Consider the following 25203-nt stretch of genomic DNA (forward strand, 5'->3'; position numbering starts at 1 on the left):
CCAACATTATACTCAACAGTGAAAAGCTGAAAGCATTTCCTCTAAGATCAGGAATAAAAAGGATGCCCACTCTCACCATCTGTGTTTAGCGACAGCAGAGAAGAAAAAGACAAAAAAAAGACTGCAAATTAAAAAGAAGTAAAACTGTCACTGTTTGCAGATGACATGATACTATACATATCAAATCCTAAAGATGCTACAAAAAACTACTATAACAAATAAATGAATTCAGTAAAGTTGCAGGATAAAAGATTAATATACAGAAATCTATTGTTTTTCTATATATTAATAATAAATTATCAGAAAAGGCAAGAAATCAAATCCCATATAAAATTGCATCAAAAAGAAGAAAACACCTAGAAATAAACTTAACTAATCATGTGAAAGACCTATACTCTGAAAACTATAAGACACTAATGAAGGGAACTGATGATACAAAGAAATGGAGAGATATCCTGTGTTCATGGATTGGAAGAAATAACACGGTTAAAATGTCCATATTACTCAAAGCAATCTACAAGTTTAATGCAACCCATATTAAAATAACCATGATATTTTTCACAGAATGAAAGATCCTGAATAGCTAAAGCAATCTTAAGAAAAAAAGAACAAACTGTAGGTATCACACTCCCTGAGTTCAGCTGATACTACAAAGCTACAGTAAAATCACAACAGTATGGTACTGGCACAAAAACAGACACAGAGATCAATTAAGTAGAACAGAAAGCCCAGGAATAAACTCATGAACCTATGGTCAATTAATCTATGGCAAAGGAGGCAAGAATATACAAAGGAAAAGACAGTCTCCTCAATAAGAGGTGCTGGGAAAACTGACCAGCTACATGTAAAAGAATAAAATTAGAACAGTTTCTCACACCATATGCAAAAATTAACTCATAAAACTCCTAGAAGAACATTATAGGCAGAACACTCTGTGACAAAAATCATGGTGTTATGTTTTCACATCAGTCTCCTAAGGCAAAAGAAACAAAATAAAAAATAAACAAATGGGACCTAATTAAACTTAAAAGCTTTTGCACAGCGAAAGACACCATCCACAAAATGAAAAGACAACCTACTGAATGGGAGAAAATATTTGCAAATCATATGACCAATAAGGGGTTAACATCCAAAATATATAAACAGCTCATAAAATTCAATATCAAAAAACCAAATAATCCAATTGAAAAATGGGCAGAAACTAGAATAGATATTTTTCCAAGGAAGATATACAGATGGCTAATAGGCACATGAAAAGTTGCTCAACATTTCTAACCATCAGAGAAATGCAAATCAAAGCCAAAGATATTACCTCACATCTGTGAGAATGGCTATCATCAAAAAGTCTATAAATAACAAATGTTGACAAGGATGTGGAGAAAAGGAAACCCTGTACACTGTTGCTGGGAATGTAAATTGGAAGTCACTACAGAAGACAGTATGGAGGTTCCTCAAAAAACTAAATATAGAACTATCATACGATCCAGCAGTTCCCCTCCCAGGTATACATCTGAAGAAAATGAAAACAATAATTGAAAAGACACATCACCCCAATGTTCACAGCAGTATTATTTACAATAGCCATGATATGGAAGCAACCTAAGTGTCCATCAACAGATGAATAGATAAAGAAGATGTAATACACACACACACACACACACACACAAACACACACACACACACACACACACAATGGAATATTACTCAGCCATAGTAAAAGAATGAATTCTGCCAATTGTAACAATGTGGATGGATCTAAGAGGTATAATGCTTAGTGAAGTAAGTCAGACAAAGAAATACAAACACTGTATGTTATCACTTATATGTGGAATCAAAAAAAATAAAATAAGCAAATGAATAAAATAAAACAAATACAGAGAACAAACTAGTGGTTACCAGTGGAGAGAGGGGTGGGGGAGGGGAAAATAAGGATAGGGGTTTAAGAGATACAAACTTCTATGTATAAAATAAATAAGCAACAAGGCTATATTGTACAGCACAGGGACATATAGCTATTATTTTGTAATAACTTTAAATGGAGTATAATCTATATAAATACTGAATCACTATGTTATAAACCTGGAACTAACATAATATTGTAAATCAACTATATTTCAATTAAAAAATAAAAAATAAATAAAAGAAAAAGAAAAGGAAGCCAACTCTTGCCACTTGTATTTAGCCACAGCAATCAGACAAGTAAAAGAAATAAAAGGAATCTAAACTGGAAAGGAAGAAGTAAAACTCACTGCAGATGACATGATACTATATATAGAAAGTCCTCAAGATGCTACCAAAAATACTATTAGAACTAATAAGTGAATTCAGTAAAGTTGCAGGATACAAAATTAATACACAGAAGTCTGTGGCATTTTTATACACTAATAACAAACAATCAGAAAGAAAAAATTAAGAAAACAGTCTCATTTACAGTTGCATCAAAAAGAACAAAATACCTACAAATAAATCTTACCAAGAAGGTAAACAAATTGTACTCTGAAAAGTATAAGACATTGATGAAAGAAAATGAAGATGACAAAAATAAATGGAAAGAAATTCTGTGTTCATAGACTGGAAGAAGTAATATCGTTTAAAATGACCATACTACCCAAGGCAACCTGGAGATTCAATGCAATCCCTATCAAAATACCATTGGCATATTTCACAGAACTAGAACAAATAATTCTAAAGTTTGTATAAAAATACAAAATACCCTGAACAGCCAAAACAATCTTGAGAAAGATGAACAAAGTTGGAGGTATCACACTTCCTGATTTCAAATTATACTACAAAGCTATAGTAATCAAAACAGAATGGTACTGGCATTAAAAACAGACACATAGATCAATGAAACAGAATAGAGAGCCCAGAAATAAACCCATGCTTACATGTTCAGTTAATCTACAACAAAAGAAGCAAGAATATACAGAAGAGAAAAGATAGCCTCTTCAATAAATGGTGTTGGGAAAACTGGATAGGTACATGCAAAAGAATCAATCTAGACTACTTTCTCACACCATATTAAAAAAATTCAAAATGGATTAAAGATTTAAATGTAAGACCTGAAACCAGAAAACTTCTAGAGAAAACTATAGGTAGTACACTCTTTGAAATTGATCTTAGCAACATTTTTTTGCATATGTCTCCTCGAGTAAGGGAAACGGAAGCAAAAATAAATAAATGGGATTACGTCAAACTAAAAAGCTTTTACATAGTGAAAGAAATCATCAACAAAATGAAAAGGCAGCCTACTGAATGGGAGAAAATACTTGCAAATGATAGATAAGGGGTTAATATCCAAAATATACAAAAGAAGTCATATAGCTCAAGACCAAAAAAACAACTGATTAAAAAATGGGCAGAGGACCAAACAGAAATTTTTCCAAAGAAGATATACAGATGGCCAACAGACACATGAAAAGATGCTCAACATCACTAACAATGAGGGAAGTGCAAATCAAAACCACAATGAGATGCCACCTCATACCTGGCAGAATGGCTATCATCAAAAAAACAAATAACAAGTGTTGGTGAGGATGTGGACAAGAGGTGACACTGCTACACTGTTGGTGGGAATATAAATTGGTGAAGGCACTATGGAACACAGTGTGGAGCTTCCTCAAAAAATTAAAAATAAAACTGCCATATGATCCAGCAATTTCACTTCTGAGTATTTACTTAAAAAAAACAGAACACTAATTCAAAAAGATATATGCATATCAACGTTCATTGCAGCATTATTTACAATAGCCAAGATACAGAAGAAACCTAAGTGTTCTTCAATAGACGAATGGATAAAGGAGATATGGTATATATCTGTGTGTGTATGTGTGTGTGTGTGTGTGTGTGTGTGTGTGTGTGTGTGTATATATATATATATATATATATATGTACCATATATACAATGAAGTATAACTCAGCCATAATGAAAATGAAATCTTGGCATTTGCAACACTACAGATTGAAATGCTAAGTGAAATAGTTAGACAGAGAAAGATAAATACCATATCATCTCACATATACATGAAATCAGAAAAACAAAACAAATGAACAAACATAATGAAACAAAAACAGACTCACAGATACAGAGAACAAATGGTGGCTGGCAGAGGGAAGTGTTTGGGGATGGAGGTGTGAAATAGGTGAAGGGGATGAAAAAGTATTAAAACTCCAGTTACAAAATAAGTAAGTCATGAGGGTGTAATATACAGCATAAGGAATATGGTAATATTGTAATAACTTTGTATGGGGACTGATGGTTACTAGACTTTTCATGGTGATCATTTCATAATGTATGCAAATGTCAAATCATTACGTAGTACACCTGAAATTAACATAATATTGTATATCAACTATATTAAGTAAAACAAACAAAAAACAGTACTGATTCATTAGATGTAACAATTTTACTATACTAATGTTAAGATGGAAATAATAGATGAAACTGGGCACAGGGTATATGGAACTCTATACTGCCTTACAATTTTTCTGTAAATCTAAAACTGCTCTAAAATCAAAGTACTTTTTTTTTCTTTTAAGTAAAGGATAGTGTTAAGACAAGAAGGGGAGAGATAACTTTTATTTTTAAAAAAGAGGGAGAAGGCAGGGACAATTTATGATCAGAAACTTACATAACTGTCTGACTCTAATGAGTACTCACATAGCTTCATTAATACATTTGGATTTACGACATTAACTTTAAGTATTAGAAATTCAAGCTGAGTGAGAATTGCTGAACTGCTTTAGAATACTGTTAAATTATTACTACCTAACGCAAAGTAATTCCTTAGAAACTCATAATCATATATAATTACTGAGGTAACAACTAAAAGGAATAATTTCTTACTGTTTATTCAGATTAATAAAATAACCTATTAGCTACAATAGATGGGATAAGCAGTCAGATATTGTAGTAAATAGATGGAATTCCTTCGAACCAATATTTCAAACATTTCTATATTAAAATATTCACGGATGAAAGGCTGAAGCTAGATAGCAGTTATTAAAGCTAAGATAGCATAATAAAGCATAGACCAAGAAAAGAGATTCAAATGGTATTAAAATGAAATCAGAATGAAACGACTAGTCTGAGAGGGAAGAAACATCAGCCAATGCTCAGTAAGTTAAAGGCAAAAGAAGATTTAATACCTTTACAAATCTCTAATGGAAAATGTGGATTACCTCACAGCAGAAGAGGAAAACTGAGACTAGGAAAAGGAATGTATGAAATAATATATGAGTTGAAGAAATAGAAAATGTCTCTTTACTGGCCAACAGTTTCCTTTCACTAGTTAATTGAGAAATGCCTACTTTGGGACACCGACTATAAGGTAGGAGGCTAAAAAAAGGTTTATACACTTCACACCTCTGGGCCTCCCCTGGACCTGGCCTGTCTTCAGTGCATTAGAGAAAATGAAGTCATTGAAAAAAACCCAAACTTCTTGTAAAGAATTACTGAAAACTTTGTGTTACTTTATGTTTAATTTATTCATACATTTTTTAAAGGTAGGGACTAGATGAAAAGGGAATGAAATATTTATATATAATGTCATAATTATGAAAATGCGAATGTTTATGTAACAATCTAGAAAAGAACATAGAAAAATTAATATAAGTGATTAAGGTTGGGGTTTTGATTGATTAAATTTTGAATGGAATTTTTACTTTTACTTTTTGATAAAGTCTAGAGGAAAAGAAAGAAAAAGAAAAGGAAGGGTAAGGAAACAAAGAAACCAAAATCCAAACTGATAAACTGACTGTCTTAATGACCTAAAGATATTAAAGTCTAGAATTGGAATGGAAAAGTCAATGCCAGTTCTTTGGCTACACAGGTGCTTGTGTGTATGTGTAAGTATGTATATACAACAAACAAATTAATTAATATGTATATGTATATTCCCCAAACTATTAGTTCTTGAAACTAGCATTAATTGAACTTCCTCTCCTACCACTTTTTCTCACTCACTCCACTCCAGCTATACTGATCTTTTTTCTGTCCCATAAATGCCTGCCTTACTTCCTCCTCAAGGCTTTTCACTCACTGATATCTTTCTGAAACATTATTCATTCATAGCTTCATGTTGCTTGCTTCTTCTCATCTTTCATACCTTTACTAAAATACCTCCTCAGAGAGCCTTCTACACCACCTTCTCAAAAAACACTCTCCCATTATTTTATCACATTTGCTCTCTATATCTGCTTCATAACAACACTTTCTTTTATATCAGGGCAATCATTACGTTTTTTATTCTCTGCTCTATTTCACTAGAATACAAGCTCCACACGTATATCTGATTTTCTACTTTTCCCCAGTGACTACTGAGGTTCTGGCATACATCAGGTACACAATAATTATTTACTTAATATAAGAATTAGGGATTGCATTGAAACTGTAGATTGCTTTGGGTAGTAGAGTCATTTTCACAATGTTGATTCTTGCAATCCAAGAACATGGTATATCTCTCCATGTATTTGTATCATCTTTAATTTCTTTCATCAGTGTCTTATAATTTTCTGCATACAGGTCTTTTGTCTCCTTAAGTAGGTTTATTCCTAGATATTTTATTCTTTGTGTTGCAATGGTAAATGGGAGTGTTTTCTTGATTTCAATTTCAGATTTTTCATCATTAGTGTATAGGAATGCAAGGGATTTCTGTGCATAAATTTTGTATCCTGCTACTTTACTAAATACATTGATTAGCTCTAGGAGTTTTCTGGTAGCATCTTTAGGATTCTCTATGTAGAGTATCATGTCATCTGCAAACAGTGACAGCTTTACTTCTTTTCTGACTTGGATTCCTGTTATTTCTTTTTCTTCTCTGATTGCTGTGGCTAGAACTTCCAAAACTATGTTGAATAAGAGTGGCACAATTTGTATGGAAACACAAAAGACCCCGAATAGCCAAAGCAATCTTGAGAATGAAAAATGGAGCTGGAGGAATCAGGCTCCCTGACTTCAGACTATACTACAAAGCTACAGTAATCAAGACAGTATGGTACTGGTGCAAAAACAGAAATATAGATCAATGGAACAGGAGAGAAAGCCAGAGATAAACCCACGCAAATATGGTCACCTTATTTTTGATAAAGGAGGCAAGAATATACAGTGGAGAAAAGACAGCCTCTTCAATAAGTGGTGCTGGGAAAACTGGACAGGTACATGTAAAAGTATGAAATTAGAACACTCCCTAACACCATACACAAAAATAAACTCAAAATGGATTAAAGACCTAAATGTAAGGCCAGAGACTATCAGATAAACTCTTAGAGGAAAACATAGGCAGAACACTCTATGACATAAATCACAGCAAGGTCCTTTTTGACCCACCTCCTAGAGAAATGGAAATAAAAACAAAAATAAACAAATGGAACCAAATGAAACTTAAAAGCTCTTGCACAGCAAAGGAAACCATAAACAAGACCAAAAGACAACCCTCAGAATGGGAGAAATTATTTGCAAATGAAGCAACTGATAAAGGATTAATCTCCAAAATTTACAAGCAGCTCATGCAGCTCAATAACAAAAAAACAAACAACCCAATCCAAAAATGGGCAGAAGACCTAAATAGACATTTCTCCAAAGAAGATATACAGATTGACAACAAACACATGGAAGAATGCTCAACATCATTAATAATTAGAGAAATGCAAATCAAAACTACAGTGAGATATCATCTCACACTGGTCAGAATGGCCATCATCAAAAAATTTAGAAACAATAAATGCTGGAGAGGGTGTGGAGAAAAGGGAACACTCTTGCACTGTTGGTGGGAATATAAATTGAGACAGCCACTATGGAGAACAGTATAATTGCTTTATAATTCCGTAAAAAATAATTCCTTAAAAACTACAAATAGAACCACCATACGACCCAGCAATCCCACTACTGGGCATATACCCTGAGAAAACCATAATTCAAAAAGAGTCATGTACCAAAATGTTCATTGCAGCTCTATTTACAATAGCCAGGACATGGAAGCAACCTAAGTGTCCATCAACAGATGAATGGTAAAGAAGATGAGGCACATATATACAATGGAATATTACTCAGCCATAAAAAGAAACAAAATTGAGTTATTTGTAGTGAGGGGGATGGACCTAGAGTCTGTCATACAGAGTGAAGTAAGTCAGAAAGAGAAAAACAAAAACTGTATGCTAACACATATATGTGGAATCTAAGAGAAAAAAAAAAAAGGTCATGAAGAACTTAAGGGTAAGGCAGGAATAAAGACACAGACCTACTAGAGCATGGAGTTGAGGATATTTGGAGGGGGACGGGTAAACTGTGACAAAGTGAGAGAGTGGCATGGACATATATACAGTACAAAACGTAAAATAGATAGCTAGTGGGAAGCAGCCACATAGCACAGGGAGATCAGCTAGGTGGTTTTTGACCACCTAGAGGGGTGGGATAGGGAGGGTGGGAGGGAGGGAGACGCAAGAGGGAAGAGATATGGGAACATATGTATATGTATAACTGATTCACTTTGTTATAAAGCAGAAGCTAACACACCACTGTAAAGCAAGTATACTCCAATAAAGATGTTAAAAAAAGAATTAAACTGCCAAATACTGAAATAAGTGACTATTATTAGTGACTATTAAATAAGTGAGTATTAACATTTATCGAAAGAAGTGACTATAAACATAAATGCTTGGTATATAATGGGATACATGTGTGGTATACAATGATGAGTGAAAGTTATCTATGCCGTCAGAGCACTTACAGACTACTGAGGGAGACACTCAACAAGTAAAACAAACTACAGTTGACCCTTGAACAACATGGGTTTGAACTGCGTGGGTCCAATTCTACATGGACCTTTTTCAATAAATACTATGGTACTATATGATCCAGGGTTGGCTGAATCCACAGATGTGGAATTGCAGATAGATGGGTGACTATGGGACTTGAGCATCTGTGGATTTTGGTATAGAGAGACTGCTGGAACCAATCTCCCGTGGAAACCAAGCAACAACTGTACAATAAACTTCTTCAAATTATGAGATATTCTATAAAGATACAAAAGGTTCTATGAGAAAGTAAAGGAAGAAGCAGAAGTTAGACTAAGTAGCTCTGAAGTGATTTTAATACTGAGAATCAAGTGCCAATCATGAAAATAAGATCACATAGATGGTAAATGGCAGAGCAAGAATTTGAATCCAGGTGGTCTGGTTCCAAAGTCTAGGGCCTGAGCACTACTCAATGCTGCCTCTCTACAGAGAAGAATTACACAAAATGGGAGCTTCATATCATTTAGATATTTATACTCGCTCTAAAAAGATTCTAAGAATCATGGGAACTTAGAAAATATTTGAAACAGAATGAGACAAGACAGATTTCTTAGAATCTTATGAAGAAATAGGCAAATTTACATATACCACTGAATCGTTTCCTTAGGGCAATAAACATTATATTTCTTACCTTAACACCTATTGCAACAATAAGGTGCTTGGGAAATTGAGAGCTGTCAAAACAATACAGACAGTTTTCCATTAGTGCAGCAAGTCTCCGGTGCTCAGCAATAGCTTTTTTCCTCTGATTCTCTTCCTCTTCACCAAAACATTCTCTCTCAGCTGCTCTGGAGACAAACATGTCATCCAGAGTGTAATAGTCTCCATCTGTTTTTCCCATAAACTGAAAAAACAAAATAATAGTAGTGGGGAGAAGGTAGTAGTTAATTCAGTTTATTGTACTGTGGCATACTGAAGTCATATCTGTAAGTCCTGTGATAAAACTCTTACACTAAAAGAAAAAAGAAAACATGATTAAAATTTAAGCTTGACCTGCAAGGACCAAGTTATTATCATCATCATAGCTAAAGTTTACTGAGTATTTACTATGTGCAGTTCTATGCAATTTGATTGTTTTATACTCCTATGATGAGGGAACCATTACCATTTCTATTTAATAGATGAGGAACTTGAACGACAGAGAGGTTAAGAACAACCTTCACTTTAAAATTAGCATACACTCTATTAAACTTACAAGCCAATTTGCTAATATGTATATTGAGAGCATTGAGAGCCACGTTCCCCTTTCTCTTTTAAAAATAATTTTCTTTTTCATTTGTTTTTATTGAGGTAACAATGATTTATAAAACTATATAAGTTTCATGTGTACAAAACCAAATTCTTTAATAAGTCTTTTCTAACACCCTTTTACTGAAATACTGAGCAATTCAACATGGTGTGCATTCTGCCTTGCTGCAATAAGTAATAAACCCAACTTGTTTAACTCTGTGTGCCCCTGGTGGTCTTTGGCTAACAGCCACTGACAGTATCAAGAAATACTGTTAATTTGTGTGTGTGTGATAATGGTGTTGTGATAATGCTAAAAACTTCTGTTAAAAGTTTATTTATTTATCTTATTGAGGTGTGGTTGGTTTCAATGTTGTGTTGGTTTTGGGTGTGCAGCAGGGTGATTCAGTTATATATATGTGTAAATAAATATGTATATGTATATGTATGTGTATGTATATGTGTGTGTTTTTTTTCAGATTCTTTTCCATTATAGGTTATTGCAGGATGCTGAGTGTAGTTCCCTGTGCTTATCAGTAGGTCCTTGTTTGTCTGTTTTGTATATAGTAGTGTGTATCTGTTAAACCCAAACTCCTAATTTATTTAAATTAGGAATTAAAAGTTTATTTTTATTAAAAAAATAAATCCCAGAACCTCATCTATGAAAAAATAAAAATAAAAAAAATAAAATTAGTATACGCTCCACATAGAACATAAAACATTTTTCAACTGTATCTCAAGGCACCTGCTCTATACCTCCCCCAACATAAACTGTAGCCAGGGTGATGTTTTTAAAACAAAAATTTTATTTACTTATTTTATTTATGTCCCTACTTAAAATCCTCAAAGAGCTCTACATTGTGAACAGGATCAAGTTCAAACTGTTGTTTGGCCTAAGTCATAGACACAGAACGGTATAATGGTTAAGAGCTTGGGCTCTATAGTCAGAATGACCATGGTAAAATTCTATCTCCTGTCTGTATAATCTTGGGCAGTTATTTAATCTCTCTGAGCTCTCTCTCTGTTTTATTTCCTCATTTTACAATGGCTATAACAATATTATCCATCTAATAGGGTTATCTTTCTTCATCCTTACAACACATGCCTGGCACACAATAAGGACTCATAAATGTGAGTCACCTCGGTCACATGTGATCACATCCCTACTCAAACTCTACACTTTGTCACCCTACTTTAGTCCCCAAAAGTACTGTTACCTTCAGGCTTTGCACATATTGCTCTCTGAGCAGTTCTGCCCTCAATTTTGCCATTCCTACCCCTACTCATTTTTTAATCTGAGGTTTAGATTTAGTTGTCACCTGCATGAAAGAACTTTTCTAGATCGTCCAAGCTCCTTCAGTACTATACTCACATCAGTTTCATGAGGACCACACTGTATCAAAACAGCTCATTAACTTATGTTTTTCTTCCATTAGACTAAGTTCTACTTAGTCTACTAAATACCAAAAAGAAAATGACTGTTTTCATCTTACCAGATACTTAAATAGATATGAAGAAAGCCAGAGTGCCTGTACTCCTGTCAGAGAAAGTAGATTTCAAAGCAAAGAATATTATGAAGGATAAAGAAGGTCATTTCATAATAATAAAAGACTTACAGCAGGAGGACAAAACAATCCTAAAGTTTATGCACCTAATAATAGTTTCAAAATATATGAAGCAAAAACTTGACAGAACTGTAGGAGAAATAGACAAACCCACAACTGTAGTCAGAAATTCAAATGCCACTCTCTCTACAATTGATAAATAGAAAATCAATAGGCAATAGAAGACTTGAACAAACTATCAACCAATCTGACATAACCAACAATGACAGAAATTGTATCCAACAGAAATTGTATCAGCAGAATAAACATTCTTCTCAAGTGCACAGAGAACATTTACCAAGACAGACGGCATTCTCAGACTTAAAACAAACTCTCAATAAATTTAAAAGAATTCAAGTAACATAGAGTATGTGCACTGAAAACAATGGAATTAGACTAGAAATCCCAACAGAAAGATATATGGAAAATAGTCAAGTATGCAAAAATTAAATAGTGTACTTCCAAATAACCCACGGATCATCAAAAAAATAAAATTAGAAAGTTTTTTGAACTATAATAAAACAAAAACAGGACATGTGAGAATTTGTGGTGTACTGTGAAAGCAGTACCTAGAAGGACAATTACAGAACTAACCACTTATATTAGAAAACAAGAGAGGCCTTAAATCAATGATGTCATCTTCCAACTTAAAAAACTAGAAAAAGAAGAGAAGTAAAACTAAATGTAAACAGAAGAAAATTTCTAAAATGTCATTATTGATAGAATCAGGTAAAAAGATTATTATCAGTAAGGTATTTCTCAGAGCACATTAGCTTCAGGAATTAATTTTTATCTTCTACTTTTTCTCTTTATTAATCTTTGATTATCTCTCTATTCTTCAGGTTTGTCTATTTATATGTAGTCTCCTGACTTACAAATTATTATTTTAACTTCAGACCTTTATCTCAACCATAATATATCAAATTTTGAAAAATATCCAAACTGGTCACTAAAATTTTCATGAAAATAGTAACTAACTATATGCTAGATATTAATAGAAACTTTAAGTACCCTCTCAGCCAAATACCTCTACAACATAGGAATTGTCATTCTCCCTTCATATTAAAAAACTGAGGCTAAGAGAGACTAAATAACTTAATCAAAATCACATAATTATTAAGAGACAGAGCCAGGAATCAAGTTTGATTGTAAAACTGAGAGTGCCTGGCATATAGTGAGCCTCTCTCACTTAAGAAACCCATCTTTAAAACATAGAAAGGGAATACTGTGAATATAGTCTATGAAGCAGAATAAAGAATTAGAAGAAACCTTAAATTTCATCCAGAATAAACATACCCAATCAAGTTAAGGTACATATTAAAAGAGAATACAGATATCTCATGGGTATTTATCTTTTCTAAAATACATTAGTGAGCAGAATATGTATTTCTACATGTAACTTTACTTTCATATGATATATTGTTAAAATATTGTTATTAAAAATCAGTTCATAACTTGTCAGGGAATATATTCAATTCAAATAAAATCAGTTGAAAACAGAAGACAGTATTTCTAGTTTTTAAATCTATGTTCCATGAATGCTGCTGAACATCTCTGATCTATTCACAGTTTTTGACTTAAATAGGGGACAGTCTTCCAAATTAAGTCTGAATGATTCTTCAACACAACTGAAATATGATACTCATCTATCCCAGAACAATAATTCCCTCCTCCTACATCCTCTAATTATTTGCATTTTCCCATTATCTTCTCTTTGGGGTTTGACACAAAATGTTTTTACCTTTATCAGTCACGTACACATCTATGACCTTACCCCCAACCAAAAATTTTTAATGAACAGAGATAGTGGAGAATATAAGACCAAGAAGGGGAAAAGTGAAATATTTGCTGGAGGAAAGGAGGTGAAGAAAACAAGAGGGGCATGAAAATATGCCTCTTTTTCATTTAGATAGAGTCCTAAAGAAAACTGATGAGATGGTACAAGATCAAGATAGTATATCATAAATTTTAGAACTTTGAGAATCTCTTTTCTAAATAAATAAGAAAATGTGATAAAATAGTTATAACATTAAAATGAATAAGATAAAAGAAAGGGGAGTAGATGTCAATACTACCCAAAGTGATCTACAATGTATGCAACATCTATCAAAATCTCAATGACGTTTTTTGCAGAAATAGAAAAAGCCATCTTAAAATTCATATGGAATCTCAAGGGACTACAAATAAACAATCTTTAAAAAGAACAAAGTTGGAGGTCTCACACGTCCTGATTTTAAAACGTACTACAAAGCTACAATAATCAAAATAATGTGATACTGGCATAAAGAAAGATATATAGACCAATGGAATAGAATGGAGATCCCAGAAATAAACAAACTCATATATGGTCAAATGATTTTCAGTAAGGGTGCCAAGACCACTGAATAGGGAAACGACAGTCTTTTAAACAAACGGTGTTGGGAAAACTGGATATTCACATGCAAAAAGAGATGAAGTTGGACCCTCACCTCACACCATATAAAAAAATTAACTCAAAATGCATCACAGACCTAACTTAAAAGCTAAAACTTTAAAACTCTTAGAAGAAATCATAGGGGAAAAGCTTCATGACATTGAATTTGGCAATGATTGCTTGGCTATGACAACAAAAGCACAAGCAATAAAGAAAAAATAGGTAAGTTGGATTTCATCAAACTTAAAACTTTTGTGCATCAAAGGACACTCTCAACAGAGTGATAAGGCAGCCCACAGAATGGGAGAAAATATTTGTAAATCACTTATTTGATAAGGGACTTACAACCAGAATACATAAAGAACTCCTACAATTCAACAACATCAAAAAACAAGCAACCTGATTTTAAAATGGGCAAAGGATCTAAACAGACATTTCTCCAAGGAAGATATACAAATGGCCAATAAATACAGGGAAATGTAAATGAAAACTACAATGAAGTTACGACTTCATGCTCACTAGAATCAAATAGTCAGATAATAACAAGTGTTGTCAAGGATGTGGAGAAATTGATACCCTCAAACACCGCTGGTGGGAGTGCAAAGTCATGGTGCTGCTTTGGAAAACAGTCTGGTAGTTCCTCAAACAATTCAATATAGATTAATTAATAAATAATTAAACATATGGGCTACCATATGACCTAACAATTCCACTTCCAGGTATATACCCAGGAGAAATGAAAACATATGCCTAACAAAAACTTGTATATGAATCTTTACAGCAGCATTATTCATAAAAGTCAAAACTTGTACACAATCTAAATGCCCATCAATTGATGAACAGATCAACAAAACATATAAAATATGTACAACAGAGTGAGTATATTTGGCTATAAAAAACAAATGAAGTACTGATACCCCCTACAACACTCTGAAAACATGCTAAGTGAAAGAAGTCAGTCACAAAAAATCACTATCATATACATGAAATGTCCAGATCAGCAAAATCTATACAGACAGAAAACAAACTCAAGGCTGCTTAAGGCTGGAGATGGAGGAGGACTAAGAGGGTTAGGAGGTGACAGCTAAAGGTTACAGGGTTTATTCTTGAGGTGATAAAAATGTTGTAAAATTGACTGTAGTGATAGTTACATATATTCATGAAGATACTAAAAACCATTGAATTTTACACTTTAAAAGGGTGAATTTGTATGGCACGTGAATCATATCTCAATAAACCTGTGTTTTAAAAAATTAACTGTACCCAAATAGAGGTCTGGCCTTTGCCTTCTGTCACTGGAAGGTAATCTTTAAGGACTTGAAATGTCCTGCCTAAAACAGTGGTTTTGTTTATCTGAGGGTCTTGGGCCACACGAGCCATCTATGTTAACAATGTGGTTTATGCTGGGAAATTTGGGCCACACAGTATCAGCTCCACCTCAGGAGGGGCTGGAAACTGTCATCTTCACAGGCAATCAACCATGTCTATGTGACCAAATCCTAACAAAAACTGCACACCAATGCTTGGGGGAGCTTCCCTAGTTGGCAATACCCTGTGTATTTCACACATTATTGCTGGGAGAAGTTAGGGCTGTCCATGATTCACTGGGAAAGGGGACAAATGGAAGATTCATGCTCGACATTCTGCTGGATTCAGCTCCATGAGCCGCTTCCCTTGACTAATTTTCCATCTGTATTCTTTCACTGTAATAAACCTTAACTGTATATTTAACAGCTTTTAGGGAATTCTGTGAGTCCTTGTAGTAAAGTATCAAAGCTGAAGGTGGGCTTGGGGATCCCTGAACTTGAAGCTGATGTCAGAAGTGAGGATGGTCTTAGGGACACTGGGGAGATATAATAAACACAATGCACGAACACTGATCAGATCCTGAATCTCAAAAAAAAAAGCTATAAAAATTTAAATATAGGTTCATCTATATCAACATTTAAAAAAATAAATACATGGTTCTGCATGATACACAGGCACCACCCAAAGTGGACAGCTACAGCACTACAGTCCCACTCTGGAATGGCCATAAAGGGAAATTATCTCAGTAAGAAGAACTTTGCGCAGTGAGTTCACTTTGCCTGGAAAGAGAGATGGCCATAGATACAGGTCTACACTGATTCATGTACTATGGCAAATGGTTTGGCTGGATGGCCAGGAACCTGGATAGAACACAAGTAGAGATTACCAACAAGGAAGTCTGGGGAAGAGGTATATGGACAGACCTCTCCAAATAGATACAGATATTTATGTCACTAGTGATATTTATGTCACTAGCCACTCCTACCATTGTTCCAATGAGCTTGTGAACAAAGTGGCCATGCAGGTATGGAAACTATTCAAGGGCTCAGCAACATCAAAGCTGATCTGGCTATAGCCACTGCTGAATACCCAATCTGCCAACAGAGATCAACACTGAGCCTCTGATATGAGCACCACTCCTTTGAGAGATCAACACTGAGCGTCTGATACGAGTACCACTCCTTTGGGGGATCAGGCAGCTAACTGGTGGCAAGTTGGGTACATTGGACTGCTACCATCATGGAAGGAGCAGCACTTTGTTCTTACTGGAATAGACACTTACTCTGGATATTGACTTGCCTTCAATGTATACAGTGATTCTGCCAAAACTACCATCTCTGGACTTGTATCATTGTGGTATCACACATATGCTTCTGACCAAGGAAACAATTTCACAGCAGATGAAATGTGTCTATGCCCATTGCAGTCACCATGTAACAATGATGACTACCAAGCAGCACTGCTCACTAATTCACCATGTTCCCCACCATCTGAAGTAGCTGGCTGGATAGAACAGTGAACTGGCCTTTTTAAGATTTAATTACAAGTGCTGGATAGGTGATGTCTTGTAAACTAAGGGTATGTCTCCCAGAATGAAGTAAGTGCTCTAAATCAGCACCCAAACTATGATGCTGTCTTTCCCACAGCCAGAATTCACAGGTATGGGAATCTAGGGGGGATAAAACAGGAGTGACCTATCTCACTACTGCCCCTTTTGATACACTAGCAAAATTTCTGCTTCCCAACTCTGTGATCTTAGGCTCTACTAGTCTAGAGGTCTTAGTTCTAAAGAGAGGAATACATCTATCAAGGGACACAATGATTAATTGAACTTGAAGTTCCAACAGCCACCTGGCCACTCTGGCTCCTCATTCCACTGAATCAAAAGGCAAAGAAGGGAGTTACTGTACTTTCTAGAGTGATTGATTCTGACTATAAAGGGAAAATTGGGCTGGTACTACATAATGGAGGTAAGAGGAAGTATATCTTGAATATAGGTTACCTTTTAGGGCACCTCTTGGAATTCTCATGGCCTATGATTAAAGTCAATGATAAAATACAACTCAGTTAAGGCAGGACAGCTAATAAATGGCCCAGACCTTCTGAATGAAGGACTGGATCACCCCACAAGGCAAGGGGCCATGACCAGCTAAGATGTTGCTGAGGACAAAAGGAATACAGAATGGGTAGTAGAGGAAAGCAGGTATAAATACTAGATGAAACTCCATAACCAGTTTCAGAAATTAATATTGTAATATTATGGTATCCTTTCAATATTTTGATATGAATTTATATGTGTGAATATACACCTAAATATTAACAAAACTTCTTTCTTTTCTTCCCCTTTCTCATCCCCTTACCATCTAACATAATAGTAGCTTTGTACTCTATTCTGGGGACACAGCCTGTTTTTGGTTGTATGTAGGACAGTTCTATCATGTTGCACAGAAGCACGATTTTGTTTTCTTTATTTGGAGATTAAATATAGTTTAAAGAGAGGAGCCAAGGTAACATCGTTGTGGTCACTGGGTCAATTTGACTAGTCTGACATACACTTACCAGAATTCCCTTTTCAGTGTATTTCTGGTTATGATGGGTAACAAGAGATTTTTATAGAAGACCTGAAGAGTAGAAATAAAGCAGCAGCCATTTTATAGCTTGCATACATTGTCACCTAACTGCTGGTTCACCTCCTTATATAAGGCAGCATCTGAGTCTGCAGCTGCCCCACCTTTCCCACCATCCTCCTTCAGCTTCTCTGACTTCTAGGCCAGATGTGTGTATTTAGCTCCTAGCCTAATCTACAGAATACCCACACCACCAAGGTCAGAGGCAACATAAACTGACATGTATATTTGTCCATCCTCGAGAATTCCAGCTCATGCCTGTGGGTTCTAGCTTGTTCTTGTTCTTAGTCTCCCCCGCTTTATATTCATTTTTCCTTCCCAAGAGCCTGCTCTCTGGACTTAAAGCTCCAAATTCAGATGCAACCACAACAGCCTTAAAAAGATTGCTTAACCAGCTTCTACAATGGCATAAGGTCAAATCCCTGTAAAGAAACCTATGTCTATATGTCTTTTAATAGTTCTGTTTCTCTGATCGATAAGTGACTGATAAACATATAACCCTCTATAAACAGCAATAACAAACTGCTTCTGTTCAGAGGCTCTGCTTGTATAACATTTTTTCAATATTATTCCAAGAATAATATTATTCTAAATATCATTAATCATAATGTAAGTGAAATTCAGACATTTCAAATGCCAACTGTATAATATAATGGGAGAAAATTAATATAATAATAAAATAAAACCACTCCTTTTCTGCTTCAGTCCACTTTCCTTAAAAACCAAATCCAGGGCTTCCCTGGTGGCACAGTGGTTGAGAGTCCACCTGCCGATGTAGGGGATGCGGGTTCGTGCGCCGGTCCGGGAGGATCCCACATGCCGTGGATCGGCTGGGCCCGTGAGCCATGGCCGCTGGGCCTGCGCGTCTGGAGCCTGTGCTCTGCGACGGGAGAGGCCACGACGGTGAGAGGCCCGCGCACCACAAAAAAACAAACAAACAAATCCAATTATACTATTTGAGCATAGTCTAATCTGAATGTAGTCAATCATCTCCCTTTTCTGGCCCTCTGCAATGCTTGCATGTTACTATAGAAAAGTTATTATATTTTATAAATGGTTCCATTATAAGCTCATAAGCTAACTGCCACTTCAACATAATAAGAAAACCTCCCATTTTCCACAGTGGCAATTTTAGATGATCACCATCAAACCCTGGACACTCCATCAACTCCTCTCTCACTTTCAGTAGATGACCTCAAAGAAAAATTAAAATCAGACAAGAATTTCCTGATCCTCCTACCACCAAACCTAAAACCATCCACAAACACACAGCTTATACTTCTTTTCTCCTGAGATAATGGAAGGGTATATGTGCTCCTGTTTAAATTCTGTCATCCATGCAGTAGACCCTACCTAACCCCTCTTCACATACTCTGGATAGGACTGACTCTCTGCAGTCTGCTCGGTTGTGCCACTCATAACTTCTTCTCCTTTATCATGGGCCTTTTTTCCCTTGCCAACAACTCTTCCTAACTAGAATTTAAGTATTTAAGCATGCCAAACATTCTTCTATTTTAAACAGTTCCTTTGGAATACACACCACCTTTTATCACAGTAAAAGTTAAACCTCTTGAATGAATTGTCAAGGGAAGAGAAGAAAGAAGTCAGGATTTTATTAAACAGTGATAACTGGGGGAGATGTCAAAATATGACTGATGTTTAGAATACAACCATTAATGTAAACCAGTTGAATAAGTCTTCCTGAACAGCCAAATTTCCAAACAGTTAAGGGTTTACCATTTAAGCAAAGAAACATTACTTATTATAGTCATTTTGAATACAAATGTTCCCAGAGTTATAAACTGTCCTACCTTTTAAAACATAATTACCGGAATTTAGTCTTATCCTGGTAATAGGGTAATTAATGGAACAATTATTAAAATGTGCCATAATTCACAAATGGCCCTCTCAAGGGCTAGTGGCTTCTATGCTAGCTATGTCAACCAAGATGTTTATGATTTTTCAATTCTTTACCTGAATTTTTCCATCTCATTCTTTGCTCTATATTAAGTCAGCTGTTGGTTCTCATTGTTATAAGCACTTCTTCTTGTAGTACTCGTGTCCCCACTTCTAATTTGCTACTTTTATTATATTTCTGGTCTAAAGTTGAATAGCCAAGTATATTAGAATTATATATAAAAGTACGGCTTAGAGGCCACCTTCTCCAGGTAATCAGTAAATAGTTGATAAATTTAGAGGAAAGACAAAAAAGCTACCCTATAGTCTATAAATACTAGATTGGCATCAAGAGAAAAGACTTAAAAAAAAATCTTCTTAAAATGATGACAATAGAAGGACCTTCAAGATGGCAGAGGAGTAACACATAGAGATCACCTTCCTCCCCACAGATACATCAGAAATACATCTACATGTGGAACAACTCCTACAGAACACCTACTGAATGCTGGCAGAAGACCTCAGACTTCCCAAAAGGCAAGGAAATCCCCATGTACCTGAGTAGGGCAAAAGAAAAACGAAAAAACAGAGACAAAAGAGTAGGGATGGGACCTGCACCAGTGGGAAGGAGCTGGGAAAGAGGAAGTTTCCTCACACTAGGAAGCCCCTTCACTGGCAGAGACTGGGGTGGCCAGTGGGAAGTCAGGGGGAAGCTTCAGAGCCACGGAGGAGAGTGAAGCAACAAGCGTGCAGAGGGCAAAGTGGAGAGATTCCCGCACAGAGAGGATCAGTGATGACCAGCACTCACCAGCCTGAGAGGCTTGTCTCCTCACCCAGCGGGGCGGGTGGGTGCTGGGAGCTGAGGCTGGGGCTTCAGGGGTCAGATCCCAAGGAGAGGACTGGGGTTGGCTGCGTGAACACACAGCCTGAAGGGGTCTAGTGTGCCACAGCTAACCGGGAGAGAGTCCAGGAAAAAGTCTGGAACTGCCTAAGACTAAAGAGACCATTGTTTCGGGGTGTGCAAGGGGAGGAGATTCAGAGCACCACCAAAACGAGCTTCAGAGACAGGCACGAGCTCTGCCTATCAGCACAGACACCAGAGACAGGCATGAAACTCTAACATTGCTGCTGCAGCCACCAAGAATCCTGTGTGTAAGCACAGGTCACTATCCACACCTCCCCTCCTGGGAGACTGTGCAGCCCACCACTGCCAGGGTCCTGTGATCCAGAGACAACTGCCCCAGGAGAATACATGGCACGCCTCAGGCTGTTGCAACGTCACACCAGCCTCTGCCGCCACAGGCTCGCCCTGCATTCCGTAACCCACCCAACCCCCAGCCTGAGTGAACCAGAGCCCCATAATCAGCCACTCTTTAACCCCCTCCTGTCTGGGTGAAAAAAAGATACCAGAGGGCGACCTACATGCAGAGGTGGGGCCAAAACCAAAGCTGAACCCCAGGAGCTTTGAGAACAAAGAAAAGAAAGGGAAATTTCTCTGTGCAGCCTCAGGAGCAGCAGTCAACCTGATGTACCCTGCATCTGTGAAATACCAGAACAGACAATGAATCATCCCAAAATTGAGGCAGTGGACGTTGAAAACAACTGTAGACTTGGGGTTTGTTGTATGCAGCTGACTAGTTGCTGATTTTGATGTTTATTTTAGTTTAGTTTTTAGTGTTTACTATCATTGGTGGATTTGTTTATTGGCTTGGTTCTCTTCTTTTCTTTATTACTTTTTAAAAAGTTTTTACTTTAATAATATTCTTTAGATTCTTTATTTTAATAACTTTATTTTATTTTATATTTCTTTCTTTTTTTCTCTCTCTCTTCTTCTGAGCCATATGGCTGACAGGGTCTTGGTTCTCAGGCCGGGTATGAGGCCTGAGCCTCTGAGGTGGGAGAACCGACATTGGTCCACCAGACACCGCCGGGCCCCATGCAATATCAATCAGCAAGAGTTCTCCCAGCGATCTCCATCTCAATGCTAAGACGCAGCTCGACTCAAAGACCAGCAAGCTCCAGTGCTGGACACCCATGCCAAACAACTAGCAAGACAGGAACACAACTCCATCCATTAGCAGAGAGGCTGCCTAAAATCATAACTTCATAGACACCGCAAAACACACCACCAGAAAGACAAGACCCAGCCTCATCCACCAGACAACAGGCACCAGTCCCCACCACCAGGAGGTTTATACAAGCCACTGAACCAACCTTACCCACTGGGGGCAGACACCGAAAACAACAGGAACTACTAACCTGCAGCCTGCGAAAAGGAGACCCCAAACACAGTAACTTAAGCAAAATGAGAAGACACAGTAAGTTAAGCAAAATGAGAAGACATAGAAATGTGCGGCAGATGAAGGAGCAAGGTAAAAACCCACCAGACCTAACAAATGAAGAGGAAATAGGCAGTCTACCTGGAAAAGAATTCAGAGTAATGATAGTAAAGATGATCCAAACTCTTGGAAATAGAATGAAGAAAATACAAGAAACGTTTAGCAAGGACCTAGAAGAACTAAAGGGCAAACAAACAATGATGAACAACACAAAAAATGAAATTAAAAGTTCTCTAGAAGGAATCAATAGCAGAATACCTGAGACAGAAGAACGGATAAGTGACCTGGAATATAAAAGAGTGGAAATAACTACCACAGAGCAGAATAAAGAAAACAGAATGAAAAAAATTCAGAACAGTCTCAGAGACCGCTGGGTCAACAATGAACGTACCCACATTCAAATTATAGGGGTCCCAGAAGAAGAAGAGAAACAGAAATGGATTGAGAAAATATGTGAAGAGATTATAGTTGAAAATTTCCCTATTATGGGAAAGGAAATAGCCACCCAAGTCCAGGAAGCACAGTGTCCAATACATGATAGATCCAAGGAGAAACATGCCAAGACACATATCAATCAAACTCTCAAAAATTAAATACAAAGAAAAAATATTAAAAGCATCAAGGGAAAAGCAACAAATAACATATAAGGGAATCCCCATAAGGTTAACAGCTGATCTTTCAGCAGAAACTCTGCAAGCCAGAAGGGAGTGGCAGGACATAATTAAAGTGATGAAAGGTAAAAATCTACAATCAAGATTACTCTACCAAGCAAGGGTCTGACTGAAATTTGATGGAGAAATTAAAACCTTTACAGACAAGCAAAAGCTAAGAGAATTCAGCACCACCAAACCAGCTTTACAACAAATGCTGAAGAAACTTCTCTACATAGGAAACACAAGAGAAGGAAAAGACCTACAATAACAAACCCAAAACAGTTAAGAAAATGGCAACAGGAACATACTTACCAATAATACCTTAAATGTAAACAGATTAAATTGTCCAACCAAAAGACACAGACTGGCTGAATGGAGACAAAAACAAGATGTCTATGATGTCTACAGAAGACCCACTTCAGACCTAGGGACACATACATACTGAACCTGAGGGGATATAAAAACATATTCCATGCAAATGGAAATCAAAAGATAGTTGGGGTAGCAATTTTCATATTAGACAAAACAGACTTTAAAATAAAGAGTATTACAAGAGATAAAGAAAGACACTACATAATCATCAAGGGACCAATCCAAGAAGAAGATATAACAATTCTAAATATTTATGCATCCAATATACAAGCACCTCAGTACATAAGGCAAATGCTAGCAGCCATAAAAGGGGAAATAGACAGTAACACAATCATAGTAGGGGACTTTAACACCCCACTTTCACCATGGACAGAGCAAGCAAAATGAAAACTAATAAGGAAACACAAGCTTTAAAAGACACTTTAAACAACACTGACTTAATTGATATATAGAGGATATTCCATCCAAAAACAACAGAACACACTTAATTCTCAAGTGTTCATGGCACATATTCCAGGATATACCTTGGGTCACAAATAAAGCCTTGGCAGTTTAAGAAAATTGAAATCGTATCAAGTATCTTTTCTGACCACAATGCTATGAGAAGAGATATCAATTACAGGCAAAAAACAGCAAAAAATACAAACACATGGAGGCTAAACAATACGTTGCTAAATAACCAAGATAACACTGAAGAAATCAAAGAAAAAAATCAAAAAATAGCTAGAAACAAATGACAATGAAAACATGACAACTCAAAACCTATGGGATGCAGCAATAAGAAATCTAAGAGGGAAGTTTATAGCAATGCAATCCTACCTCAAGAAACAAGAAAAATCTCAAATAAACAACCTAAACATACACCTAAAGGAATTAAAGAAAGAAGAACCAAAAAACCCTCAAAGTTTGCAGAAAGAAAGAAATCAAGAAGATCAGATCAGAAATAAATGAAAAAGAAATGAAGGTAATGATAGCAGAGATCAATAGAAATAAAAGCTGGTTCTTTGAGAAGATAAACAAAATTGATAAACCATTATCCAGACTCATCAAGAAAAAAAGGGAGAAGACACAAATTCATAGAATTAGAATTGAAAAAGGAGAAGTAACAATTGACACTGTAGAAATACAAAGGATCATGAGAGATTACTACAAGCAACTATATGCCAATGAAATGGACAACCTGGAAGAAATGGACAAATTCTTAGAAAAGCACAACCTTCTGAGACTGAACTAGAAAGAAATAGAAAACATACACAAGCCAATCACAAGCACTAAAATTGAAACTGTGATTAAAAATCTTCCAACAAACAAAAGCCCAGGGTCAGACGACTTCACAGGTGAATTCTATTAAACATTTACAGAAAAGCTAACACCTATCCTTCTCAAAATCTTCCAAAATATAGCAGAGGGAGGAATAGTCCCAACTCATTCTATGAGGCCACCAACACCCTGAAAGCAAAACCAGACAAAGATGTCACTAAGAAAGAAAACTACAGGCCAATATCACTGATGAACATAGATGCAAAAATCCTCAACAAAATACTAGCAAACAGAATCCAACAGCACATTAAAAGGATCACACACCATGATCAAGTGGGGTTTATCCCGGGAATGCAAGGATTCTTCAATATACGCAAATCAATCAGTGTAATAAACCATATTAACAAACTGAAGGAGAAAAACCATATAATCATCTCAATAGATGCAGAAAAACCTTTCGACAATATTCAACACCCATTTATGATAAAAACACTCTAGAAAGTAGGTATAGAGGGAACTTACCTCAACATAATAAAGCCTGTATATAACAAACCCACAGCCAACATCGTTCTCAATGTTGAAAAAGTGAAAGCATTTCCACTAAGATAAGTAACAAGACAAGGTTGCCCACTCTCACCACTATAATTTAACATAGTTTTGGACATTTTAGCCACGGCAATCAGAGGAGAGAAAGAAATAAAAGGAATCCAA

The 25203-nt window shown here is 36.1% G+C and overlaps 1 protein-coding gene across 1 annotated transcript in view; it reads right to left on the reverse strand.

Annotated features, from left to right (window-relative positions):
* Positions 1 to 25203, reverse strand: part of CWF19L2 (CWF19 like cell cycle control factor 2) — a 194905-nt gene that overhangs the window by 35401 nt on the left and 134301 nt on the right. Inside the window, exon 13 of the mRNA XM_060018021.1 lies at positions 9425 to 9637. Coding sequence (XP_059874004.1) covers positions 9425 to 9637 — 213 coding nt within the window. The remainder of the gene's footprint in view (positions 1 to 9424; positions 9638 to 25203) is intronic.

The sequence above is a fragment of the Delphinus delphis genome, chromosome 8, assembly GCF_949987515.2.
Source record: "Delphinus delphis chromosome 8, mDelDel1.2, whole genome shotgun sequence".
In the NCBI taxonomy this organism is placed as follows: domain Eukaryota; kingdom Metazoa; phylum Chordata; class Mammalia; order Artiodactyla; family Delphinidae; genus Delphinus; species Delphinus delphis.